Below are 26,546 nucleotides of genomic sequence, written 5' to 3'. Positions count from 1 at the left end.
AACGTCCACTCCAAGGGACAACTTCCCAATGAGGGTTTTTCAACAAATTGGGCTCTCAGAGCACCACAACTATCTCAATCCACACAATGGGATGAGCAACTTCAAAAATATCTCCCATAGTCCTAGTGATCAACAACTCATCATCACAGCTTAATCAACTTAACAACTTAAACAACATACAACTTTTCAACTCATCATCTCAATGTAATTATACAACTTCTTATTCAATTATACAACTATGCAACTTTAATAATTTTAACAACATGTAAACAACTTAATTAAACAACTATAGTCATTACAATATCAACTTAAGGCAACTTAACAACTTTATAAACAACTTCAGCAATATACAACATATTTAAAACTCATCTATCATGTCAACTTACACAATATAAACAACATAAATCAACTTAAGCACCCAACAACTCAACTATTTCAACAAAAGAACATCATGCATAAAGCTTCCCTAACTCTCCTGAAATTAAACAACGTATATTCTAGCTTCCATCACCTGAAGATTGGCTCAAAATAGCCAATAACTGAGAAGAAGTAGAATTCCCTTCCGAAGCTCAACCCAGAACTTCAATCCTCCCAAAGCAAGCTTCCTAAACTGAATTTCAAGAAAAGACAGAAGGCATTAGTGATCTAGAGGAAAAAAGGAATCAGACAGAGAAATTTGAGAGAGAAAGGAGCTCACAGACCCATAATCCTTCTCTCTAAAACCTCATTTTCTCCCAGACCCTAAACATGTAGTATGAGTTGTGTTATGTGATAAAAATGTTGTGTGTTGTTGATATATGATTAAATATTTATTTATAATGTTGTTGGTGATGCTTTTGTGATGAAGATGAGATGTAAATGAGATGCATGTTGTAATTAAGTTGTGAAGTTGTTTACAAGTTGTGTGTTGATCTTTGATATTGTTGAAGCATGTTGAAATTAAGTTGATAGTTAAGTTGATTGAGATGATGAGTTGAAAAGTTGAATGTTGTTTAAGTTGTTGAGTTGAGCTGTGCTGTTGAGTTGTAAGCTGACTAAGCTGTGATGATGAGTAGTTGTGTCGCTCTGAGAGCTCAATTTGTTGAAAAACCCTCCTTGGAAAGTTGTCCCTTGGAGTAGACGTTGTGTTGTTCTCCTCTAGGACTTAGTTGATCCCGTGTGTGGGCAAGGTCGAGGCAGACGTGTACAAAGCGACCACGGTATAGGGGTCAGGCCGAGCTATACCGATAACAAGCGGCCAGATGTTTATTGTTGTAAAGTTGTTATGGTGGCTATTGTTGTAAAGTTAAAAAGTTGGGGACATATGGTGAAGATATATGTCCTATGTTGAGAAACATAGTACTAAGGAGATAAGTTGAAAGTTGTTTTAAAGTTGAATCCCTTAGTACTATGTGGGCGACATGGAAGTATTTGATCCATGTCATGGTTGAATGACCAATTTGAATAATGTATCTAGTTAGAGATGTAGTCTTTGACTAGGTACTGGAGGGTGCGTGGTACTTGGAAGAGAGTGGGTGGGCTAACTCCATATGTGGATTGGTGATGTTAGCCAAGGCCGTGGTAGGCTCATACCCAAAACCTTCTGTCTTAACAGTACTGGACCTCCGAGTCTAAGTGGCACACCTGAGCAATCGCCTATTGTTGTCTATACCTGGTTCTCTTTGGAGTTCCTAACGATGTCCTATACCTGACCTGGTTGAGATAGGTCAAACACTAGATTCGGTAGGATTTATGCCACCTAGACTGCTCAACCTCAGTTGTTGGAGATTTTCGAGTTAAATTGCGTGACGACGCATAAGTTGTTGATGTGTTGATTTTGTGTTGATTTAGTTGCATATCTATTGCGATGTTGTGAAGTTGTGATAGAGTTGGGTGTTGTTATGTGTTGAACGTTGAAGTGTTGAAAATGTTGTTTCTGTTGTTGAAGTTGTAAGTTGTTTATATCTATATGTTGATTATTTTTCACTAACTTACCCTTGCATGTTTCCATGTCTTTTGGACTACGATAATCATACTATGTATGTGAGCAGAGTAGAGATAGGTTGGAGAGTAGCAGTAATGTCACAGGTGGTGACTGAAGCTGATCTTTTGTGTAGGCTACCTTGGTGTAGCATTTTATTAGTATAAGTTATACTTTGACTTGTTGAGTTTCAGGCTGAATATATGTATGTATATTCTACTTTTGTGTGGTGTTATTCTGCAATGTGATGGTTAGGCGGGTCGTTATAATATTGAATAACAAAATTATATTATTATAAATTATTTTAACTCTTAAAATATTTAATATAAAAAAATTAAAATTTTTATTAAATAATTTTATTTTAAAACTTATCATTAAATTAAAACTCATCATCATTAATTTATTCATTTAATTAAAATAAAAATTTAATTTATTAGTATTTTAAATTAAAATTAATTTTTAGGAAATATTTATAAATAATTTAGTAAAAAAATATTTTATTAAGTAAATATTTTTAATTTTAAAATTTTATAAATAATCATTAAATTAAAATTCATTATCATTAATTTATCATATTTATAAAATTTTATATATTTAATTTAATTAAATTTAAAATTAAAACAATTATAATGATATATTTATAAATAATTTAGTAAAATAACATTTTTTTAATTAAAAATCTTTTAATTATTAAATTTATAAATTTAAACATTTTTTTTCGTGGATTAAAATTGGTAAGAAAGTTTGCAGGAAAAATTAGCTGTGAAATTTTTTATCATTTAGTAAACATTATTTACGAATTTATTTTTACAAGAAAATCTACAAGAAATAAAATAAAATTCTTACAATATTTTCTACAAATTTTTACCATGAAAAAAAATTTCTATGATCATTAAAATTGTAGCAAAATTTGTAAAAAAAAATTCTTATAGATTATTTTTCATAAAAAGATTTGTAATAAGTATCTGCAAATTATTTTTTACAAATAAATTTGTAAAAAATATTGTAAAATTATTATAACAAGAAAACTAGCAAAAAAAATTTATGAATATTTTTTTATAAAAAAATAGCATTTTTCTAGTAGTGAAATTCTTTTACATAATATCTACAGTTACTTAAACAACTATTTTCTAATATTGTAACTCCGAAATTCAATGCATGAGATTACTACTTTTCTAAGTACATTTTGTTCCACAAGATCGTGTTCTTGAAAATCAAATGACAGATGCCAAGAAAAAGATGTGTGTGCCTACAATTGATAGTGATTTTAAAGACTTGGAAAACAAAAGAAATAAGTTAATTTGTTTTTTTTTTTTTTTGCCAGACTGAAATATAAGAAAAAAATTATGCGTAAATGATAAAAATCAATTTACTAATATTGAATTATTGATAAAATAAAATTAGCTTTCTTACAATATGGATAATGTTGAGTATCTTATGTGAGCCTTTTTATAATGTACATGTGTAAGAAACATTTTCCTTTTTATTAGGTGGGTATGTGTGGTGCACATACCTTTTTGATTGAGTAGTTACACCCCAAACAGAAATACTAAATAGGAAAAATATTGATAGGAAAATTTGACCAATGTTGCTATTTTGATTGGTCGAATTGTAATTAAGTTGAATAAACAGAAAAATCAAGAATTTTCAGAAGAAAAACAAATAACGGTGATTGTTGATTATATTATTTTACTGTATTGTAGTTGCACGAATTCATGCCATCTTTTGTTGTGATAATTGATATGTCTCTATTTTTGTATACTAAATAAATAAGACCCGAAAGTTAAAGCCTAATATGTTCATCATAGGAGGAAAAAAAGAGAGGATAAAATTAGTCATTATGGTTAAAAACTTACCATAAAGATTCACTGCGAGATTCAATATACAAGAATTAAATTAATTCGTATAATATATTTTTATGTAATCAAATGAGGGTAACGATATTAGAAAATTTTGTATAAAAAATGCGTAACAAGCTTTTTTTCTGACGTTTCTTTTAACTCTTCTTTTGTATAAAAAAATTTTACACTTCAAGCCGATGTTGCCAAATTAACTCATCCCAATAGTTATTCACATGATAAATAGTTAATTTGAATGTAAGTTTAGAATAATTTTTAATTTTTTTTATTAATAATAAAAAGTTTTTTTATATAAAAAAATTCACAAAAATATTTTTAACTTGAATTTGAATAAACTTAAAGTCAAATATTAAGATAAAATCATCAAAAGTGAAAGTGGATCCCAGATAGATAGTGATTACCTTACATACAGAAGACAAGCAAAATTTGGTAGCCACAAGTAAAACCCCTAGAAAGTGAACTCCCACCCCATAGCACTTCACAAGAGCCCCACCACACTATATTTATGAAGTTTTTGTACATTTATGAATACCATAAATATTTGAAAAAAAATGTAATATTTTAAGTAGAAAGGTAAAAAAAAAAACTTAAAAAATGTATATTTATATTAAAAAAAATAGTTTTATAACATATATCTATACTAAAATAAAGAGTAAATGGTTCAATTAGTCTCTAAATATACATTTTCAATTTAATCTCTGATTCTAATGAAGCTAAAAAAACACCAAAAATATAACATGTCACTTATTTTAGTCTCTTCATTAAATAAGTTTCATTTTTTTTTAAATAAAAGTGTTTACATAACACAATAATGCTATGTGTCATACATATGATATATATGTTGAGTGACACATGCTACGTGACATATGATTATAACAAAATATTATTTTCATCCTTGAAACTGTAACATAATATTATTTTTTGTCCTTGAAATTGTAATTTAACATCATTTTAGCCCCTAAAATTGTATCTCAATGTTATTATAATCTCTAAAATTTTAATTGTCTCACTTTAGTCCATAAATATATCATAGTTTATTTTTATCAAATAATTATGACTTTAATATTTTTATCATATTAAAAATTTGATATTTAGTATTGTACGAACTTCTATATATAAAACACGATTGACTACATTACTTGAGAGTAATTTTAGATACTTTTATCTTATGAGATGATTTTTAGAAAATTTTTTAATTTCATATCTAATTCAGTTTTTCTTTATCATAAATCTTTATGAATTAAATTTACTATTTTTAAAATAAAAATAATATTTTACTTAAATTTATCTAAAAGATGATTTATATATTTAAAAATGTCTATTTACTTAAATTTTATATATGATTTATATATTCAAACATAAAGTTTATTTATATATATAATTTATTTTAAATTTAGTTATATATAATAAATATTTAACATGTGCATATACTACACATGCTAACATACTTGTTTTTTATTTTAAATATGTTATATCTTTTTTTCTAATTGTCAATTTCTCCCTCTTTTATTTATTTCATTTTTTAGAAATACATAAATAAAAATAGTATCTAATTTCTCTATATTTATATTTTATTTTCATAATTAATTCTCTTATATAAATTAATATTATTTTTTAGAAAGATTAATATATTTAATAACATATTATAAAAAAAGCATAAGCATTAAAATTACAACAAAAAAACTTGTAGCATGATGTCCGATGGCACATATGGTGTGCCCAACATTGAACCACCAAAGAGTCTCGTTACTCTTTGGTTGAATGGTGCTCAACGTAACTAAGATCACGCTCGGTAGAAGCACCACAGGAAAGTTCCTAAAACTTTGGCATCCAGCAAGGGTCACCTCACGCTTAACATGAGCAACCCTGAGAGCAATCTTTGCTCTCTAACTTGATGGCGTTCAACAAGTCCTGCTCGACATCATATTAGAAATCACACATCTTGTAGAAAATGCAAATTTCGTACCTCATACCATAATTATCCAAATTATAATTTAATCGATAAAAATGTTCTAAAAGACATTTTAAACATTCTAAAAGACAAACAATACAAATATCAATTACATAATTTTATTAACTACTCACACAATAACCATCACATACCCCTAGGACTCTTACATGAACCCCTGGGCAACCCAAAGATACACAATTACAGACCCAATCATGAAAAAGAAAGCATATACATATCAATAACACCAATTGGAATGCTAAAAAGTAATAGAGAAGACAAAGACAAATAATTGAAAAATTCCATCATACAAAGTAGACAACAAAAAAGAGGTTAGGAGTTAATCCCACTACCCGACATACATCTCACGTCTAGAATGAGATTATCCACTTTTCTCTTACCTTGATGAGCGTTAGAAGATGAACATGAACTCCTAAAGTGATTTCTCTTAAACTTTGATTTCCCAAATCTGAAGCGTGCAAGTGTGTGTGAAAAGAGCATAAAAAGAAGCTGATTAGAAAACTTTTTCTTAAAAAAACAATTCTCTCTTAATAAAATAATAAATTATTTAATTAAAAAATCTTATAATATATACATATTCATATAATAATTATTAGAATCACTCAATTAATTACAACAAAATATAATAATTATTAATTAACAAAATATAATTTAATAGAAAAGTCGAGCTGTTACATTAGTTATATATATTTATATATAAAACTTATGTTATATTAATAATTTTAAAAGAATATTACTCAGTTATTGTTAAAAATCCTGTATTGACTTTTCAAGCAGCCACAATTGACTATTCGACGTTTTGGATATTTTAGGGGAAAATTAGTTTGAAATCTTTTTCATATATGTCTTGGTCACATTGTGGACATTTTGAGGTCAAACGTTAACACAATGTCTTGAAATATAATAAGCGTTGGTTTTTTATGCCCGTTTCTCCTTCTAGGGTATTGCGTAAGGCACTTCATTTGGATAGTCCAATGCCTAGTGGTTCACAACATTTTACTCAAATGTCTTTACTTAAATTTTGATACTTATCACACTCTTTTTGCTAATTATATAAATTATTTTTATTCATATAAATCAATGACAGAAAAAATATTCTCTCCGTACAAGAAAATATACATATTAATATCTTAACATTGAACCTTTATAATATAACATTAAAGTATTTTCATGGCATTTTTAAAAAAATATTTTTTAATTTTTAATTTAATCCCTTCATTTTTTAACTTTTCAGGTTTTTTTTCTAAACCTTTAAATCAATAGCAATTAAAATTACATGAAATTTTAATAAATTTAAAAGTATTGTTGTATTATATTAATTTTAGTAACTACATTATGTTATTTCCGATGAAACTAAGCACATTAACCAAAAAATAATAATAATGAAACTAAGCAGCTTATATCTCTTAAGAAAAAAATGATGTCTAACACTAATAAACATTCCAAATTTTTACTTCATTTATTAATAAACTGGTCATAAATGCAGCAAAACTATAACTGATAGACTGCTTATTTTATTCACATCGTCTTCATTAGATAAGATTTTATAAAATTAGTTAGGATTAGGATGTATTTCATTTCTATTTTGAAAAGAAAAAAAAAAAAAACTAGTTTCATAGATGAACCGGTGAACATTATTTTCAAGACGTGTGAAGAATGGCAAGAACACAAAACAACCCACCACCAATCTTTACAACAAGCTCATAATAATTCGCGATCCCTATCAGAAGCGTCATTGAGCTGAACATTACCTGAAAATAGGTTACAAACTCAAGGAAAATTGATAAATTCAAGATTATCTTCAAAATAGTACTAATTAAAACCTAATTAATTGGTCATCTTTAACGTCACAAACTAAAGGTGAATTGAATCCATGAGGAGATGGAGAAATTGAGGTTTAAGTTGTGGTAGAGACTAGAGAGATCGAGTATCCGAAACGATTCGTTCCACGTTCGATTCGTTGGGCTGAACAAATTTTAGGCGTCTGGGACTCTGAAAGCGAGGTACAAGAAAGAAAATATATTAACTTTCTTTTTTTATTTAAAATATTCAACTTTAAAATAATTTTTTTTTATATTTTTATATAAAATTACATTTATATTATTTTATGAATTATTTTTAGACTAAAATATTTCTAGTTAAAATATATTTTCTTAATTTTGTGAAATATATTAATTATATAAATTTTTTTTGAAAGACATGCACTTTAACTAATTAAAAAATATATTGACATTAATAAAGAGAGAGAAATAGTATAGGACGTGTTAATATAAAGAGAAATATCAATTATGATAAAAAAAAATTTATAAAAAGAAATTGAAAAAAAATTATAAAAATAAGACATATCTATTATTATCAATTATATTAATTATTTATCTTGATTTTGATGAATTATATATTTAGGCCTTATATATAAAAATGGATGTAGTATATGTGTGTATTATTGGTATGAAATATACATTAATTTTGTTAATGACTAATTTTCGTTAAAAAACTGAGAACCTGACTCACCATTTAGTGGAATATCATCTCCCAACTACGATTTTTTCCTATACAAAGCTCATACTTACTTAAAAAAAATTGTGTACACTTATTGCTTTGTCGGTGAAATTGATGAAAGTAGAAATATAAGTCAATCGAGCATTTTTTTCTTCAGAAAAATAAGTTTTAAATTTTGTTGTTGAAAATAACTTTTAAAACTAAAAATAATAAAGAAATCAAACAAATCTTTAGTATTTTGTAAATTGTATGAATGTCTGAAGTTCAAGTAAATTTTAAAAATACAAGTTAAAATATATTTTTTTATACAAAACGTTAAAACATTAGCATGTATAATGATTCATGTATATATATTTCAAAAATTAATATTTTAGTTTGTTCATGAGATGAATATTTATTTTATACATTTAAAATATATATCAATAAATAATTTTTAATATATAAATTTTATTATAATTACAAAATTTAGTAAATATTTTAATATATTAATTATGTTTAATATTTATGATAATTGTGATGTAAGGTTTTTAACTATTAAAAATTTCTTTTAAAAAAGTATTAAAATCTAACTTAGAAATAAAAATAAAATAATAGATTGAAAGAAATAAGAAATTAAGAAAAATATTTAGAAATTTTCTCCACTGAACAAAAACTCTCAAAAATGATTTCATTGAAGAATAAATTTTAAAAACTCTGTCAAGAAAATTATTCTAATTTATGTAAACAATATATTAAAAAGAAAAACTTTAAGATTTAAGAAGGTAATATAATTAAAATTTGAATTTAAAAATAATACTATATGTTATTCTTTTAAAGGAAAATATTAAAAAAAAGTTGTTTTAAAAAACAATATGCTGATTCAAATTAAGGAAATATAATTCCATATTTAGCTCTTATTCTTGTACAAAACAAATATACAAAGTCATCTCTAAAACATGTTTCAATAGTTTTGAAGAATTAACACAACACCATATTGGATGAAAAGAAGAATAAACACAATAATTAGAGTGTTAACTTTTTCTCACAAATATTTTTTTTCCTAATTATTGTACCTTTCTTATCCAAAATCAATTAAAGTAAATTGTTTCAATCAAACATATGCGAACTATTGTGTCATTTATCTATATATCGACTTCATGTTCTTTTTCAGTGATACCTTTTGTTATGGCAGGTGTTGAAAAGTATTGAATATTAGATCCCATTTTGTCTTTTAAATTCCCATTTATAAAAAAATAAAAAATAAAAATACATGAAACTATTTGATATTCATCTCCTATTGTTAAATTCGCTCCGATGGCAAAGCATACTAAATAGTGGCCAAGTTTGGACTTTTGCAGGGTCCCAGATTCATTACCTTGGAGGCTTCGATAGCCTTCTTTTCTCAAGAATTTTAATGGAAAACATATTGACCAAAACAAGCACGAATACAAGCGCAACCCAAAATATTTTGTATTCAAACCTAGCCCAATCAAAACTAAAACAGCAAAGCCTAATGCCCGGACATTTTTCTAATTAAAAAGTTTGAAATCAGACAATGCTTTAGATAAAATAAAATATTTTTGCCCAAAATGTATACTATAAACATTACAATTTATCTTGAAATTATAAATAGTAAAACTCTCAGTGTCGCCTTTTTTTTTTTTTAGTTTTTAGTTTTGAATTTCAATTCTAAATTAGTCTTTAACATATTAAATCAATACACCATCTTTGTATGCCTAACATTGTTATTCTGATAATCGGTTACATGTATGATTTTACAATTATACACGTTTCTTAAAGGTTCTTAAAGATTGTAGGAATATCTTCTAAGATGGAAAAAAAAATTTGCGTATCAGTTAAACGAATAAGACACTCGGAAGAAAATTGACCTTGCACGAAGCCGGTAGCCAAGTAAACTCTTTCTGCCAAGAATGATGGCTACAACCGCAAGAAAATGCTTTCTCAAATTCTCCTACGAAAGTCACTTCCAAGAAAAGATGGTTTCTACTTTCTAGTCTGATAATCCAGGTGGCAAAAAGAAGCTAATTGCTCTATGCCTGTATTATGAATGAAGTTTAAGCCAAATAACCTGCGAGAGGTTCCCAGAGTTGTGAACAGGAATATATGCATAACATTAGCTGCAGTAACTAGCCCCCGTAGGATAGCAAGAAGACAATTCATTCATAGTTCGAGCACATCATGGGGCATAGCGGGAGACCGCACCATTCACCGTCCACTTTTGCATTAGATCGATTCTAAGTATTATAAATAATTCTTAACACAAGGTTTTGAGTTTCAAGATTTACTGGAATGCCATGGAGAGATATGGGTCCACATTAAAGACTATAACTCGCAGGCAAAGTCTTCCAATTTTGACAACAAAAATATTTCTTCTAATACTTTATAGATCTCCTCAGATTGAGGGTGGGATTCATCTGCCACCAAAAATTCTTTAAATTCCCCATCTATCTCTATTAAACTATGACCAGGAATCTTCTTCACACCCTTGTCTCTCATCAAAGACCGCACCCTTCTTACATCACCCCATTTTCTCTCATTAGCACAAATATTTGCCAGCAGCACATAAATGCCACTGTCTTCCGGATCCAAGCTTAAAAGATTAAGAGCAGAAATTTTTGCCAGCTCAACATTACCATGCATTCTACAAGCACTTAGAAGAGCACCCCAAGCAGCCTCACAAGGTTGCATTGGCATGTTTGTTATTAATCTGTAAGCTTCTTCCAGGAACCCTGTTCTACCTAGTAGATCAATCATGCAAGCATAATGTACCCTTTTGGGTTTTACCACATAGTTTCTTTCCATGGTGTCAAAGTATTCTTGACCTTCAGAAACCAAGCCACCGTGACTGCAAGCTGTCAACAAACTCACAAACGTAATATCGTCAGGCTTTAATCCCATATTCCTCATCTTATCAAAAACTTCAACAGCTTGCTTTGATTGACCATTGGCAGCATACCCTGAAATCATAGAATTCCAAGAAACCAGATTTTTCTCCGACATTGCACTGAAGACTTCCGCGGCTGCATCTATCCTTCCACATTTAGCATACATATCTATGATGGCATTTGCCAAAGTAACACTAAGTGGCATTCTTTTACCATCAACAAAATATTGATGAATCCAATGACCCAAACTCAAGCAACTCAGCTGGCCACAGGCAGAGAGCACACTCACTAAGGTATGCTCGACTGGAACTAAACCTTCTCCAATCATTTCATGAAACAATTTTAATGATTCCTCGGGTTTGTCATTCTGAGAATATCCCGCAATCATCGCACTCCAGCAGACCACATTCTTGCGAGGAGTTTGATCGAAAAACTTCCTCGCAGACTCCAAGTCGCCGCATTTAGCATACCCATTAACCATGCTAGTCCACGAGAAAACATCCCTAGTTTCCATTCCGTCAAAAAGCTCCCTAGCAGCCATCAAACTCCCACATTTCACATACATATCCAACAAAGCATTGTGCAAACTCAAACAGCACCTCACATTTCCCCTCTCCATAATTTCATGAACGCGTTTCCCCATACCAAGGTCACCCTTCTGACAGCATGCTGAAAGCACCGCAATCAACGTGACTTCATTGGGCTCAACATCACCGGCCAGCATCAAACCAAACAACTCCAAAGCCTCATCTGAAAAGTCGTAACCCGAATACCCATCAATCATGATGGTCCAAGTAACAACATCCTTAACAGACATTTCGTCGAACACCTGGCGCGCGTGTTTCAACCAACCACGTTCAGCGTAAAATCGCACCAACCCATTTCGCGCGAGCAACTCAGAATCAAAACCCATCTTCCGAACGAGGCAATGCACGGATTCCCCGTGGGAGGGCCGCGAAAAGAGCTCGCAGGCCTTGAGCGCGAAAAGGAAGGTTTTGGAGTCCAACGGAATTTCTCGTTGAAGCATGTGGAGGAAGAAGGAGAAGGCGGTGGTGGGGATTCGGGCTTTGAGGTAGGCTCGGATCATGGTGTTCCACATGAAGGTGTTGGGGTGGGGGATGCGGCGGAAGAGACGGTGGGCGTGGCGGAGGTCGCCGGCGTCGGCGAGGGCGCAGAAAGCGAGGAGTCTGCTGAGGGGGAAGGTGTGGGTGATGAGGCCGGTGAGAGTCATGCGTGCTTGAATCTGCCTCAGTTGGTGCATGGAGGAACACGATTCCATCACAACCAGGGTTGGGTGTGTGACCACCACGTTCGTTTTCGAGTTCCATTTTGTTTGGTTTGCGGAAACCGACGCAGAGCAGAGAGGTTTACGGTGTTGAAGATGGTAACGCGATTGATTTGAACAGAGAGAGTGGGGAACAAGAAGAAGCGGTTTTTTCATATGACACCACCTATCAGTCTATCACATTCCAAAATCAATAAGGCTTGCTTTTTTACTGTATTCAGAGCTCACCATATTGTATCGCTCCTCCCGCCCTCATAACAACTCAAGTGCCTTTCTAATTTTTTTCCATAAATACTTACAAAAAAATAATCTATCGATAAAAATAATAATTTTACAAAATTAATTTTGTTATTAATAAGAAATACTTTTTTATTCATAAAGATATATAATTCTTTTGTAGTATTTACTGATCGATTCTGTATAATAAAATAATATTTTTAATCATAATTTTACTTGCAAAACAAAAATCAAATGATCACATTTAAATATTAGATACAATAAAATATAATAATAATTTTTTTAAATGTTATTAATAGTATAAATAAAAAAAATAAGGTAATTAATTATATTATTAATGAATATAATGTTTATTTTAAAACATAATTTGAATTTTTACACGACATGTATTTTATCAGTCAAGACTTTTACTATATTTATACTTTTTTTAAATATTAATTAAGTTTACACTATTTTAGATGAATCTAATATAATAAATTTCACATCTTTAACTAATAAAAAAATCAAAATCATATTCCAAAATTCAAAAATATAATTATTTTAAAAAGATTAAATTAATTCAAATATTAAAAAAAATAGCTAAAATCAATCCTGTAAAAAAATATTAAAGTAAAGTCCTAGACTAAAAATATAATTTAATTTTTTTATTATTATTAAAATTTATTAAATATTATAAATTTTAAATAATTTATAATTTTAAAAAAAATTAGACTAAACTATATTTCGGTCCCTCTAATATATTATCCAAAATTTTGGTGCTTTTATTTTTAATTTTAATCTCATAAGTTTATAAAGTTCATAATTTTCAATTTTCAATTAAATATTAATTTATTCATCATTATTTGACAATAAATAAGTAACATAATAATTAATATGTAATAATATTCAAATTAAATTTTTTTTAACTCAAATTTTTCATAAAAGTGATAGAATAAAATATAAATAAGAAACAAAAACGTAATATAACTTAAATAATATTACAATTTTAATGATTAATGAATATATATTAAAAAATTCAAATTACAAATTTTAGAAAATTGAAAATTTGATATCATCAAATTAAAAATTAAAGATCAAAATTACGTATCCGAACCTTAAGTTGGATCGATTATGCAGTTGACCCGTTTCAAACCAGATTGAACCGGTCAATTCTACAATTTAACCGATGAACCGGTGGGTCAAACCGGTTCAACCACTTTTTTTTTTTTTAAAGGACCATAAATCACAAAAATAATAATGAAAATTGAATCTCTTAATGAAAGAACAAAGATTCTTATTAAATATAACAATAACTACTTGTTCTAATGTATTTGTTTATATAACATACAACTTAAATAACTTTTATAGTATATTATTAATTTTATATTATATATTTAATAATATAATATATATGTAGATATTACCTATATTATTTTGTGATATTAATTGCAAGCATATTATATATGTACATATTATTTATATTTTTAATTTGTATTAATATACAGTTTAACATGTAATTTTTTATATATTTTTTATAAAATAAAAATAATTATAAATAAGATAGAAAAATTGGAATTTAAAATAAGATATGAATTTATTAAAATTTATAAGTATAAAATATATTTAATATGAATATTTTTTTAATAAAAATAAATAAAAATCGAGTCATACAGTTCAACTAGCAACCCACCAGTTCAATCTTTAACCCACTAACCAAATACCTTAACCGAACCGGTCCGGTTTTTTTAAAACTATGATTTAAACTACATTAATAACAATAAGGTAATAAAAATGTATGTGAAGCAAATACATTGTAAATTTGATAAGAAATTAAAATTTGAAAAGACTTGTAAATTTCAAACAACAAAGACTAATAAAAAAAAACTGATATCAACAATGTTTCATAATTAAGAACCAATCATATTGACATAAGTTTATTATATATTTTAATTGATTTTAAAACTTTTATAAAAACATTATATATACTTTAATAATTAAAATTTATGAAAAGATATAAACTCCATTATACCAGAGAATATATACTTGTTAATGTGAGACAGTGAAAAAAGTATCAATAAATAAGCATTCTTTCTCAACTTTTAAAACCTACAATTATAATTTATTACTTTTACTGATATTAACATATAAGTTGTAATAAGAAATAATATATACATGACTCATAAAAATGTCATAATGGTAAAAAGAAAAACAAAATACACATTAATTTTGTATAATGGCGAATTGAGATAATAAGAGAGGAAGCACCGAAAGAAAGACGATGAAAAGCAGTAGAGATATAATAAGATAGGTAGTCTGATGAGAAGAAATTAATCAGAGAAATAGAAGGACTATACATCATCCAATCCAATCCTATTCAACTAAAATTCCTGACTAACAGATCCGATCTCGCCCTTGCCCTTCCCGGCCTTCTTCGGCAGCAAATTCTGGTGAATGTTGGGCAAAACGCCACCGTTTGCAATAGTCACAGACCCCATAAGCTTGCTCAATTCCTCGTCGTTCCTCACCGCAAGCTGAATATGCCTGGGAATGATCCGACTCTTCTTGTTGTCCCTCGCAGCGTTCCCCGCGAGCTCCAAAACCTAAACCCCCAAAACCACGTCACAAACACAACACAACAATAAATTAAATAATAATAATAATAATAATAATAATAATAATAATAATAATAATAATAATAATAATAAAGCCAGAAAATAAATAACCTCAGCGGCGAGGTATTCCAGAACTGCAGAGAGGTAAACGGGGGAACCGGAGCCCACGCGCTGGGCGTAGCGGCCGGCCTTCAGGTAACGAGCGACACGGCCGACGGGGAATTGGAGCCCGGCTTTGGCCGACCTGGAGACCGACTTTGAGGTCTTTGGCTTGCCTCTTCCGCCCTTCTTCGTGGTGCCAACTGCTTCGCTGGAACTCATCTTCGATTCTCAACCCAATTTCCTTGCACCTTGCACCTTGCACCTTGCAGAGTTCGCTGTGGAGTTCTGCTTTATATAGAGTCTCGCAATTCACTCTGATTGGATGAAATGTGTTATCGCGGATCGCCAGCGTGGCAGCGCCTCGCGATTTGAGTTTTGAGTTTTGAGTTTTGAGTTTGCGCGTTTCAGCGGGAAACCAATTATTTCAATTCTTCTCTCTCCGCTCCTGCGCTGCGCCAATACCCTTTCCTCACTCGCCACTCCCCACTTATTCTATTTCTATTATTATTATTATTAGATGACCCTTCGTGTAAAGTTATTCTTTCTGGACCAATAAATAGTTGGATACTTCCTAACAATTCAAATGAATAAATAATGACTCTTAAAATATTTGGATTTTATGAGATCGAATAAAATGCATTTAGTAGACTTTATTCCATTTCGAATTTTTCAAACTACTCAAACAATATAATTTCATTCTTTTATTAGATGTCAAATTTACAATTCCTAAATATTTATAGTTTAAAATCTTCCATCTTCAAATTTTTTAAATAATCTAAACATAAAAAATTTTTCAAATATCTATACTTGGTTTCTATACCCTCCAGATCTCCAATTTGTCGACCTGACAAATCAATTTCTCTACGCGTCACCAACGCTCGAGTCAAGAAGGTTGTGTACCTTTTGGATCTCCGATTTGCCAATCTGACCGATCAATATCTCTGCCTTGATAACACGTAAACCAAGAGGGTTTGTGTACCCTCCTAGTGTTTGTGGTGGAATTGGTTTATGGATTCTTTTTATTCAAATTAGCACGAGAACCGTTTCAATTTAGGTATTTGACGTTTTTGATCTTTATGAAAAATAAGAAACGGAGTAGAAAGACTAATAATTACTTGTTTACAAATATTCATTAATGATTACCAAGTAATAATGTTCATGCATATAAATACTCAAATGAACAGAATGAACAATAAATATATTAGCAATACGAATTTATAGTCCACTTTGCATAATGATCGAGTTACAATATTACAATTAAAGACCTACAACTACAAAATTAAAAGAAAGAACACTAATCCTAGAAAAAGAAAAGAAATGTGGTCAAGAAATTAGTACCTAGCAATCGCGTGCACGGAAGCCATATGCACAGGCAGAGAGTGCTTACAAAGTACAAATATGAAATAATGGCGTACTCGAAAATCATGTGACTCAAAAAGATTGATAGCGCTGCCCGAGAAGTAAAATCAACACATGCTGAGTACTTGTGACTAATCTCACGTGGGACGTGGGAGCACTCGAAATTATGGGACTCGAAAAAGCAAGTGTTGCTCGAAGAATAGTTGAAAAGTTGAGACTCTCTCAGAACATGGAGGTTAAGCCAAAACAGTTACCAAAAAATCAATCGAAGAAACAAGAAACGTGGGAAGAACGGTTAAAGGAAGTTATAATTCAAGACCATGTAGCAAATATAGTGGATAGCGGTTATGAGTTAGAGGCGTACATGCACAGAATTAACCGCTCTTGATTGCTCTATAAATACAACGATTACGGACCTTTACAGAGGTCGGAAATTTCATACTCACATTTCTGTAAGCACTCTCTGCCTGCGCATATGGCTTTCGTGCACGCATCTGCTGGGTATCAATTTCTTGACCACTTTTCTTTGCTTTTTAGGAGTAGAATTAGCGTAGTTTTCTTAATTTATCTCGTTTAAACCCACGTAGTTATATTACTTCAGCATTGTAATTCTGGAACGTTATGTAAGTTGAACCATGATTTGTATTGCAAATATCTCAATTATTCATTTTGTTCATCTTTACATTTATATGTCTGGAATTTATTGCTTGTTAATTATTGAAGAATCTTTATAAACAAGTAATCACTAAATCTTCCTACTACTCCTCTTCTCGTTTTACAAGACTAAAACTCAGAAACATCACATATCTAAATTGAAACGTTTTTCGTGCTAGTCTAAATAAAAAGAGCCCATAAAACTTGATTCGACTGTAAACAAATTGGCACGCCCGGTGGGACCCGTTGAAATTGCACATAATTGGACTAGTTTTAGGTGCACGTGTTGTATGAGACTTAGGAATGGAAGAACTATGTCTACATCTAATGCTAGCAATAGGAGAGAAACAAACGACAATAATCACGTAGATGTAGAACAAGCAAATTCTAATCCTGATAATGTGATTAACGTGACCAGGGGGGCAACGTCTTCATCCCCTGTGTTACTCGAAAACACAGCTAGGCAAACAAATGTTACTCAAGAACTAACGAATGTCACTAGGGAATATCCCTGGGGTATGCCACAGAATTGGCGAAATACCCAACCTGTGCATGTTGAAATGCCAATACCGTTAATAAGACCCAATTCACAAATGCATGTATCCTCACAGGGATATAATCCTGGGCCGAATGGCATGGGTTTTGTTATGCAAGACCCGTATCAGCATATAGGAACAAGTCAGGAGGGTTCTTTGATTCGACCAGGGAGTTATGTACCTACGAGTATTAGTAACCAAGCCATGATGGCTCTTCGACAACAAATGGACCACAGTAATCATGACATGGTCAATTTGTTGTCGACACAAATGCATAATATTATGACTCCTCTGTATGAATTGATAAATAAAATTGGAGATAAATTAGGAGAGGGGTCACCTTCGAGAGCCATGAGTGGAAATCTAAATCAGATGGAAAATCCTGGGGGGCATGAGAATTTTCACCAGAACGTAGTTCGACCTAATAGAAACCCACAGGATGACTTAGACCAAATGGTAGAGAGGATACTCAATAGACATGGATTCGATATAGGTCGAAATGAACGTCCATATTTTGTGTCAGCCTTCCCTGATTATATCACACAGGTAGAACTACCCCGTGGAGTAAAAGTCCCAAAATTCTCGAAATTCGCGGGAGAATTAACTGAGTCAACAGTGGAACATATAGCTAGGTACGGGGTTGAATGTGGGGATTTAGCAAATAATGAATATTTGAAAATGAAATATTTCCCTAGTTCATTAACCAAGCATGCTTTTACATGGTTTACCACTTTGCCTCCTAATTCGATACATACTTGGGTACAGTTAGAGGGTAGTTTCCATGAGCATTTCTTTAGAGAAGAAACGAAGGTTAGTATAGTCGATCTAATGAACATTAAAAGACAAAATAATGAAACGTTAGATGACTATTTAAATAGGTTCAGGCAATTGAAATCTCGATGCTATACTAATATACCTGAACATGAATTAGTTAGAATTGCAGCAACAGGATTAGATTTTTCGATACGCAAGAAATTAGTAAATGAACAATTGAGGGACATGGCCCAACTTGCTGAGAAGGTGAGAAGGATCGAACAAATTAAATGGGAAAAAGAAAGGTTGAGAAAATTTGACAAATTTGTTCGAAAAGAGAAAGTAGCGTATTTAGAAAATTCTGATTTTAGTGAAGATTCTAACTGTGAAGCTTCGAGTGAAGATTTTGAGATTAATTTAGCAGAACTACGTCCCGGACCTACGTACCAGTGTCCAATGTTAAAACCAGGGGGTAATATGGAAGGGAATTCGAATAAGAAATACAGTTTCGATATAACCAAAGTAGAATACAGGATACTCGAATAATGAAATTGAATACCAAGCACTCATTACTGGACTTGAGATTCTTAAAGAATTGGGCGCTAAAGATGTGGTAATTCGAGGAGATTCACAACTGGTCATCAAATAATTAACTCGAGAGTATAAGTGTTTAAATGAAAAGTTAGTTGAATTCAAGAAGCGAGCTGTGCAGTTACTTGACACGTTTGATGAAGTAGAGTTACAACACATTCCTCGTGACTCAAATCTTATTGCAAATGAGTTGGCTCAGATAACCTCTGGATATAAAATCAGTAAAGAATGTCTCGAATATCTGATTTATACAGAGAGTGAAGTGTTAGACCATAGAGAAATTCTAAGTATAGGTTCAGCAAGTCAACAAGATTGGAGGAGCGAATTGATCGAATACTTGCGAAATCCTAATATAAAGGTCGAAAGGAAAATTAAACTCCAAGCTCTCAATTATCTCTTACTAAACGATGAATTGTACAAAAGAGGCTTCGACGAAGTTTTGGTCAAATGCCTTGGAACTCACGAGAGTTATATAGCTATGGCAGAAATACATGAAGGCATTTGTGGAGCACATCAAGCAGGTGAAAAAGTGAAAATGGTTTTGTCGAGAAAAGGTTTGTATTGGCCAACTATGCTTAAAGATTGTATCGAGTTCGCACGAAGCTGTGAAGAGTGTCAAAAACATGGACCAATACAAAAAGTATCTGCAAGTGAGTTACACTCGATCATTAAGCCTTGGCCATTTCGAGGGTGGGCAATTGACATTATAGGGCAAATACATCCACCATCCTCGAAAAACCACAAGTATATATTAGTGGCCATTGATTATTTTACGAAATGGGTTGAAGCTATTCCATTAAAAGAAGTTGAGCAAAAAGATATAATTTATTTTGTGGAAGATCATATTATCACAAGGTTTGGGATTTCCCAAACAATCACTACAGATCAAGGTACAGTATTTACAGGTCAAAAATTTGCTCAATATGCCCAATCGAGAGGGATTAAGTTAATAACTTCAACACCATATTATGCACAAGCAACTGGTCAAGTGGAACCTGCTAATAAAGTAGTGATTGGCTTAATCAAGAAACATATCTCGAACAGGACTCGAAACTGGCATGATACTCTTGTCCAAATACTATGGGCTTACAGAAATTCACCTTGAGATGCCACGAAAACTACTCCGTATAAGTTAGTTTATGGACATGAGGCCATCCTTCCTATCGATATTAATTTACAATCAATTCACATACAAAAACAAAATGAATTACCTATTGATGATTATTGGAATTTAATGTATGATGAGTTGATTTCTTTAGAAGAGGAAAGGTTAATTGCGTTGCAAAATATTGTTCAACAAAAGGGAAGAGTCGAGAAATCATACAACAAAAGGGTTAAAACACAGCAATTTCGAGTTGGGGACTTAGTGTTAAAAGTGATTCTTCCCATGGATCAAAAATCTCGATATCTAGGAAAGTGGTCCTACAATGGGGAAGGCCCCTTTATAGTCGAGCAAGTTTATTCAAGCAATGCATATGTGATCAGAGAATTAAATTCGAATGCAAGCAAAGTAATAAATGGAAAATACTTAAAGTACTTTCATAGAAGGGTAGAATGTTGATTGTTCAAGGATAGACAAAGGTAAAGATAGAAAGGAGAAATCTAATTATTACAAAATTTTGATCTAAAATCCTTGAAAGCCTTATAAGCTTCATCCAGGCTTTGCCTTCGAGCAGTACATTGAGCCTCCAAGTGTTTCTTTTGTTCCAAGGTCCTCGTAAGTCGAGAAGATATGGCCTTGCCTTCAGCTTTGAGACTTGTTTGACGTTGTTTGATTTCTTGACTCTGGACTTTGATACCATCTTTCTTCGAGCGGGTTTTGTCCAATTCATGTTGAAGAGCCTTGATAGTTGTTTCTATATCTTCTTCCTCTTTTTGTAATTTTTGCAAGGAAGAAATCAGTTCTGCCGTTGAGCTCTTGATGGAAATCAACTCCTCACGAAGGTTCTCGAGCTTAACACGGTCGTCCTCGCTTTCGATTTCAATCTGAGACACTTCCTGAAAGGCAGTGGACCATTGAGCTCGAGGATCCCATGCGAAGCTGAAGGGCTTAATAAATTCCTGCAACTCAGAATGAACCTCGGGAGGAAGATCCGAATAAGACAATAAGTCTTCGGCCATCTGTTCCACTTCTGTCTTAAACGTAGGAAGGAGAAAGGCTTGATCAAGGTTTTCGACATACGCTTTCAATCGGAAAGAATCAAGCAAAGGTTGATAAGATGGAATCTCAGAACCTTGCTCGATGACTTTTTCTTTTCCTTTTTCTTTTTCTGACCCAGAAGGGCCACTCGTCCAATTGTTCAACACCTCGAAGATATTATTAATATCTTCATCCTCGTCATTAAAGAAGCTCATCAGATCCAAATCTGGGGAAGGAATTGATGAAAGGCCCTGGATGGAAGAGGTAGTATCCTTTTGGGTTGAGAGAGAAGTTGCGAAGGGTCTTGGAGACTTGGTCGAATCTATACAAAAAGAGACAATAGAGATATAAGATAATTTTGTTCAGAATCACAATAAGGATGTGAAGTTAAAAGAAATATACCATTGTTTGGACTCAAGGGGGGTTGGAGCGTGATAGAATCTTCACCTTGAGCAGACTCTTGCTTAGGCTCCTCATTCACCAGAGGGTCTGATTGAGGAACCTTGTCTTCTTTAACCTGAGGAGGAATCTCTATCGAAGCCAAAACTGAAGCCATCGTAGCAACATCTAGTTGAGGGTTGGTTAACTGCAAGTAAATCACAAGGTTAGGATAAGGTTTTGGGAGAAAGATCAAATAAAAAATGAAAAGTGAACCTGTTGGGTTGTTCCAGTAACCAGAGGCACATCTCTCTACACATCGTGAGAAGAATCAAGTTGGATGACTTCAACATCCTACAATAAAAAAGGTGTTAGAGAAGTCAATGGCATAGGGAAAATGAAATCGAAAAATTTTAACTTACCGTTGACACCGATTTCATTGCATCTTGAAGAAGCTTCACAGTTGGAGGCTTCTGGGATTTCTTGGAAAGAGAAACTACCATTTTTCCTTTCCCTTTATCCTGCTTTTTAGTGGTCGAGACCTGAAAGTGAAGACAATTGTATTATTAAGAAATGTGAGCAAGAGAGTAACACTGGTATTTGGGTTGATTCACTTACAGTGTTGGTACTGCCTGAGTTCACTTTTTGTTTCTTTGAAGTTTCGATACTCTGTAAGGTAAAGGCGTGAAAAGGTAAGATGAAACATTCGAAAAATTTTAGTAAAGAGTGAAATCGAAGTGAATGGTACCTTAGAACGTAAAGAAACTTTGTCAGCAGCGGTCTTTCATTTTCGACCTTTCTTTGATGTCTCCTTATCTTCGTCATCCTCACTCTCCCAATTAGGGGTTTGCTCAACATGTTGTGGAACGCGTTGAGGAATGACGGCTGCAAAATTCGAAGAAAGAGATGAGATAAGTTCAAATCAAAATCGAAGAAGAGTGGTGAAAGACATTTACCAGGAGGAGGGTTAACGTTATTGACCCAACATAGTGGCCACCATTTGCTTCGAGGAAAATCATACACGGAATATCTCGCATAGGTAACTCGATCCTTAACAGGAATCTCTTTGCGCTCGAGGTAAAACGGGTCGAGTGTCTTCACCTAAGGAGGGTGAGATAAATGTTTAACTAAACCAAAAAGAGCATTCGGAAGAGGAGGTATGTGTTTTGGACAAAATTTTCGAAATCAATTTTACCTCGAAGGTTTATTACCTTTTTTGAGCGAATGTTCCTTTGTACCATTTTTCGATAACGAGACCGAAGCGTCAAAGATGGTTCGATGCACATTGTCAGGTCGATAACAAACCTTAAAAAATTGTTCGAATTGATAAATTATAGTTTGATTCTTGAAAGTACCTATTTGTTTGGGACCCTGCGAAGAAAGTGGGGAATTAATCAGCTTTGTTAAAAATGTATCGAAGTCGATCATTTTGTCAACATGATACTCACACCACCAACGAAGAAAACATCGAGAAACTAAGAACGAAGGGGAAAAAGAGCAAGGCGTGAGGTGAAGTTGTTTTGCAGGACGTAAGATGAACTCCAAAACTTCTTCGTAGTTCCCTCTCTCGACACAAATATCAGAATCTATTTTTACTTTACATCGAAGAGGGAGAGGTTTCATCTGACAAAGTCCAAATTGTCGAGCGAAGAGTTGAGGTTGGTAAGGGTAAATTCTGACATCTTTTTGACGCATGCCAGACATAATCACATCCCAAGATAGGAATCCAGACCAGATCTCGACAGAATCAGGTGTCATATTCCATACTTGATTATTGTGGCGAAGCCAAGTAGGACCTATCAAAGAGGTACGTATGAACGGAGCCAAATCCTCACTAAATTCTGCGAAACTGAAAATTGCAGCAATATATTTCGAGAAGTTGTCAACCAGACGTTTTCTAGGAGTAAGTGTGGTGAGGCGAGCTCCTTCGAGGGCACACGTTGGGGCAAAAGATGAAGTCAGTAAGAGCTTGTTCTCCAAAATGGCGTTCAGCCACAACTGTAGTAACCATAGAGGCCCAGACAGGTTTCGAGGACCAGATTCTCGAAAAAGACTTTCCGAAGCCTCATCGAGACATGTATACAGAGAGGCTAGCAAGAGTTTACTTAAACAAATTTTCTTTTTAAGATGTAAGGCCTGAGCTAAAATGTAATAATATTTTGGAACCTGAAGAGAGGGAGTACAGAAGACACATGCGGATAACCAGTACATCAAAAAAGCAATATGTTCAGATTCTGAAACAGGGGTGCCAGGTTGTCCTACATGAGCATTGATGAAGGCCAGGTAAGTCTTCTTGTCCCAAGTAATCGAAACTTCTTTGATCGAAATTTCTTCTTCGACAGTATCAGGGTAGAATCTATCTCCTAAGGGGGTTAAACCGGTTATGGCCGCGATATCTAATAGTGTGGGACTAACAAAACCACAAGGAAACTCGAAAGCACGAGTCTCTCTGTTCCAAAAGAAGATTGCAGAAAGGAGCATTTGAGGATCGAAGAGATGAAGATCAAATTTGGCGAGTTGAATAAACTCAAAAATGCCAGCTTCTACCCAAGAAGGACCCATTGCTTGTTCTACTCGAAGTAACCACTGAAAATGTCTATCTTTAAGAGGGGGAAAAGCCCTAAAAATCTTAGTGGTATCGCTGAACAAAGATAAATCTATTTCCAAAGAGTAGATGAAGGGTAAGGACAACTCGTCTTCAGGTAACAAAGTATTCCCAAATTTTTTCTTGTTTTGACCCATAAACGGACCTAAAAAAGCATGAGTATTACCATTGGCAAGAGTAAAAGGAAGAAGTACCTCGGACTGATAAATTTTAAGGCTTGCCTCCTCCATGCCTGGGATAGGGACGAAGGTATCGTCCCCATCTTTAACCTTGCACATTTGAGCGCCAGTCATAAACAAGGAACCCGCCTGGGTTGAAGTGGTAGTGGCCATAGTGGTTAAGGGAGTGTTTGTCATAGTAGCCAAGACGGGAGAAGAGGCAGTAGTAGGAGTTGGAGATATAGAGGAAGCTACGGCGGCGGAAGTGGACGCTGCAGAAGAAGCCATAACGAACAAAAGCAAGAACAGAGAGAACGGTCGGAGAAGAAGATCAAGAACCAGAGCAAAAGAAGGAACAATGAGCAAGAAAACTTGGGCACGAAGGAAGAGAATGGTGAAAACGATTTAACCCTAGGGTGAAAAAAGGTTTTAAACGAGGTAAATGGGCCTAGGTTGAAACGGGTTGGGCTGAGCAAGATTATTTGAAATTTAAATTGAATTTCCAAAACAACCGCCAAAACGTTTCATATCAGAAGACAAATTTATGGAAAAATGGAAGTATGCGCTGTCAGAGCCATCAATGTCACATCCAAATGGTCAGTACCTTAATTGATGACAAGAATAGGTTTTCATCGAAGGAATGATTAGTTAACATCAAGAAAAGTGAACATCAAGAAACAAATCGAGGAAGTATCGAAGAACAACCTTGATAGGAATTTAGTTCTCTCCTAAGATGCTCATCGAAACCAAATTCCTAGGGGGGCATTTGTTAGGCGTACTCGAAAATCATGTGACTCGAAAAGATTGATAGCGCTGCCCGAGAAGTAAAATCAACACATGCTGAGTACTTGTGACTAATCTCACGTGGGACGTGGGAGCACTCGAAATTATGGGACTCGAAAAAGCAAGTGTTGCTCGAAGAATAGTTGAAAAGTTGAGACTCTCTCAGAACATGGAGGTTAAGCCAAAACAGTTACCAAAAAATCAATCGAAGAAACAATAAACGTGGGAAGAACGGTTAAAGGAAGTTATAATTCAAGACCATGTAGCAAATATAGTGGATAGCGGTTATGAGTTAGAGGCGTACATGCACAGAATTAACCGCTCTTGATTGCTCTATAAATACAACGATTACGGACCTTTACAGAGGTCGGAAATTTCATACTCACATTTCTGTAAGCACTCTCTGCCTGCGCATATGGCTTTCGTGCACGCATCTGCTGGGTATCAATTTCTTGACCACTTTTCTTTGCTTTTTAGGAGTAGAATTAGCGTAGTTTTCTTAATTTATCTCGTTTAAACCCACGTAGTTATATTACTTCAGCATTGTAATTTTGGAACGTTATGTAAGTTGAACCATGATTTGTATTGCAAATATCTCAATTATTCATTTTGTTCACCTTTACATTTATATGTCTGGAAATTATTGCTTGTTAATTATTGAAGAATCTTTAGAAACAAGTAATCACTAAATCTTCCTACTACTCCTCTTCTCGTTTTACAAGACTAAAACTCAGAAACATCACATATCTAAATTGAAACGTTTTTCGTGCTAGTCTAAATAAAAAGAGCCCATAAAACTTGATTCGACTGTAAACAGGGACCCATAAAAATAAGGAAAAAAGGAACTGGTGAAAAGTAGGTTATTCTCATTCTTGAATGTTCTAGGTCTGGACGGTGGCTAGGTTCTCTTAGGGTTCACATCACTAAGAGTTCTCCGGCTGTTATCCCCTTACTGGAACAATTTCTTTTCACCAAATATATAAAAAAAAATATAGATATATTGTGGAGTTCATTTAAAAAAATTTAGTGAGATTCTTGATAACTAAAAAAATTGATTGAATTATTTAAGTAAGAAATGTGGTGTGATAGTATAAAGAAGTGTAAAATATTATTAAAAGAAATAATAGAAAAACTTTGTTAAAATCATTAGTTAGAAACACTCTAAATTTATTTTTTATTTTTTTCTCAAATCTACAAAGTCA

At 32.6% G+C, this 26,546-nt stretch overlaps 2 protein-coding genes across 2 annotated transcripts; both read right to left on the bottom strand.

The window, feature by feature from the left end:
- Positions 1-9,825: 9,825 nt before the first annotated feature.
- LOC109796361 (pentatricopeptide repeat-containing protein At2g22410, mitochondrial) lies at positions 9,826-12,721 on the bottom strand. The gene has a single exon (XM_020356037.3). It carries the CDS (start codon positions 12,611-12,613, stop codon positions 10,610-10,612), a length of 2,004 nt encoding a protein of 667 aa, XP_020211626.2. The 5' UTR covers positions 12,614-12,721; the 3' UTR covers positions 9,826-10,609.
- A 2,226-nt stretch (positions 12,722-14,947) lies between these two features.
- LOC109797365 (histone H2AX) lies at positions 14,948-15,667 on the bottom strand. The gene is made up of 2 exons (XM_020357384.3): positions 15,397-15,667; positions 14,948-15,273 (listed from the first exon to the last, which is right to left on the bottom strand). Exons 1-2 carry the CDS (start codon positions 15,604-15,606, stop codon positions 15,052-15,054), a joined length of 432 nt encoding a protein of 143 aa, XP_020212973.1. The 5' UTR covers positions 15,607-15,667; the 3' UTR covers positions 14,948-15,051.
- Positions 15,668-26,546: the final 10,879 nt, after the last annotated feature.

This window comes from Cajanus cajan, chromosome 6, assembly GCF_000230855.2.
Source record: "Cajanus cajan strain Asha chromosome 6, NIPB_CcT2T_4, whole genome shotgun sequence".
NCBI lineage: Eukaryota > Viridiplantae > Streptophyta > Magnoliopsida > Fabales > Fabaceae > Cajanus > Cajanus cajan.
Note: the sequence above shows the minus strand (reverse complement) of the source record. Positions and strands in the feature narration are given on the sequence as shown.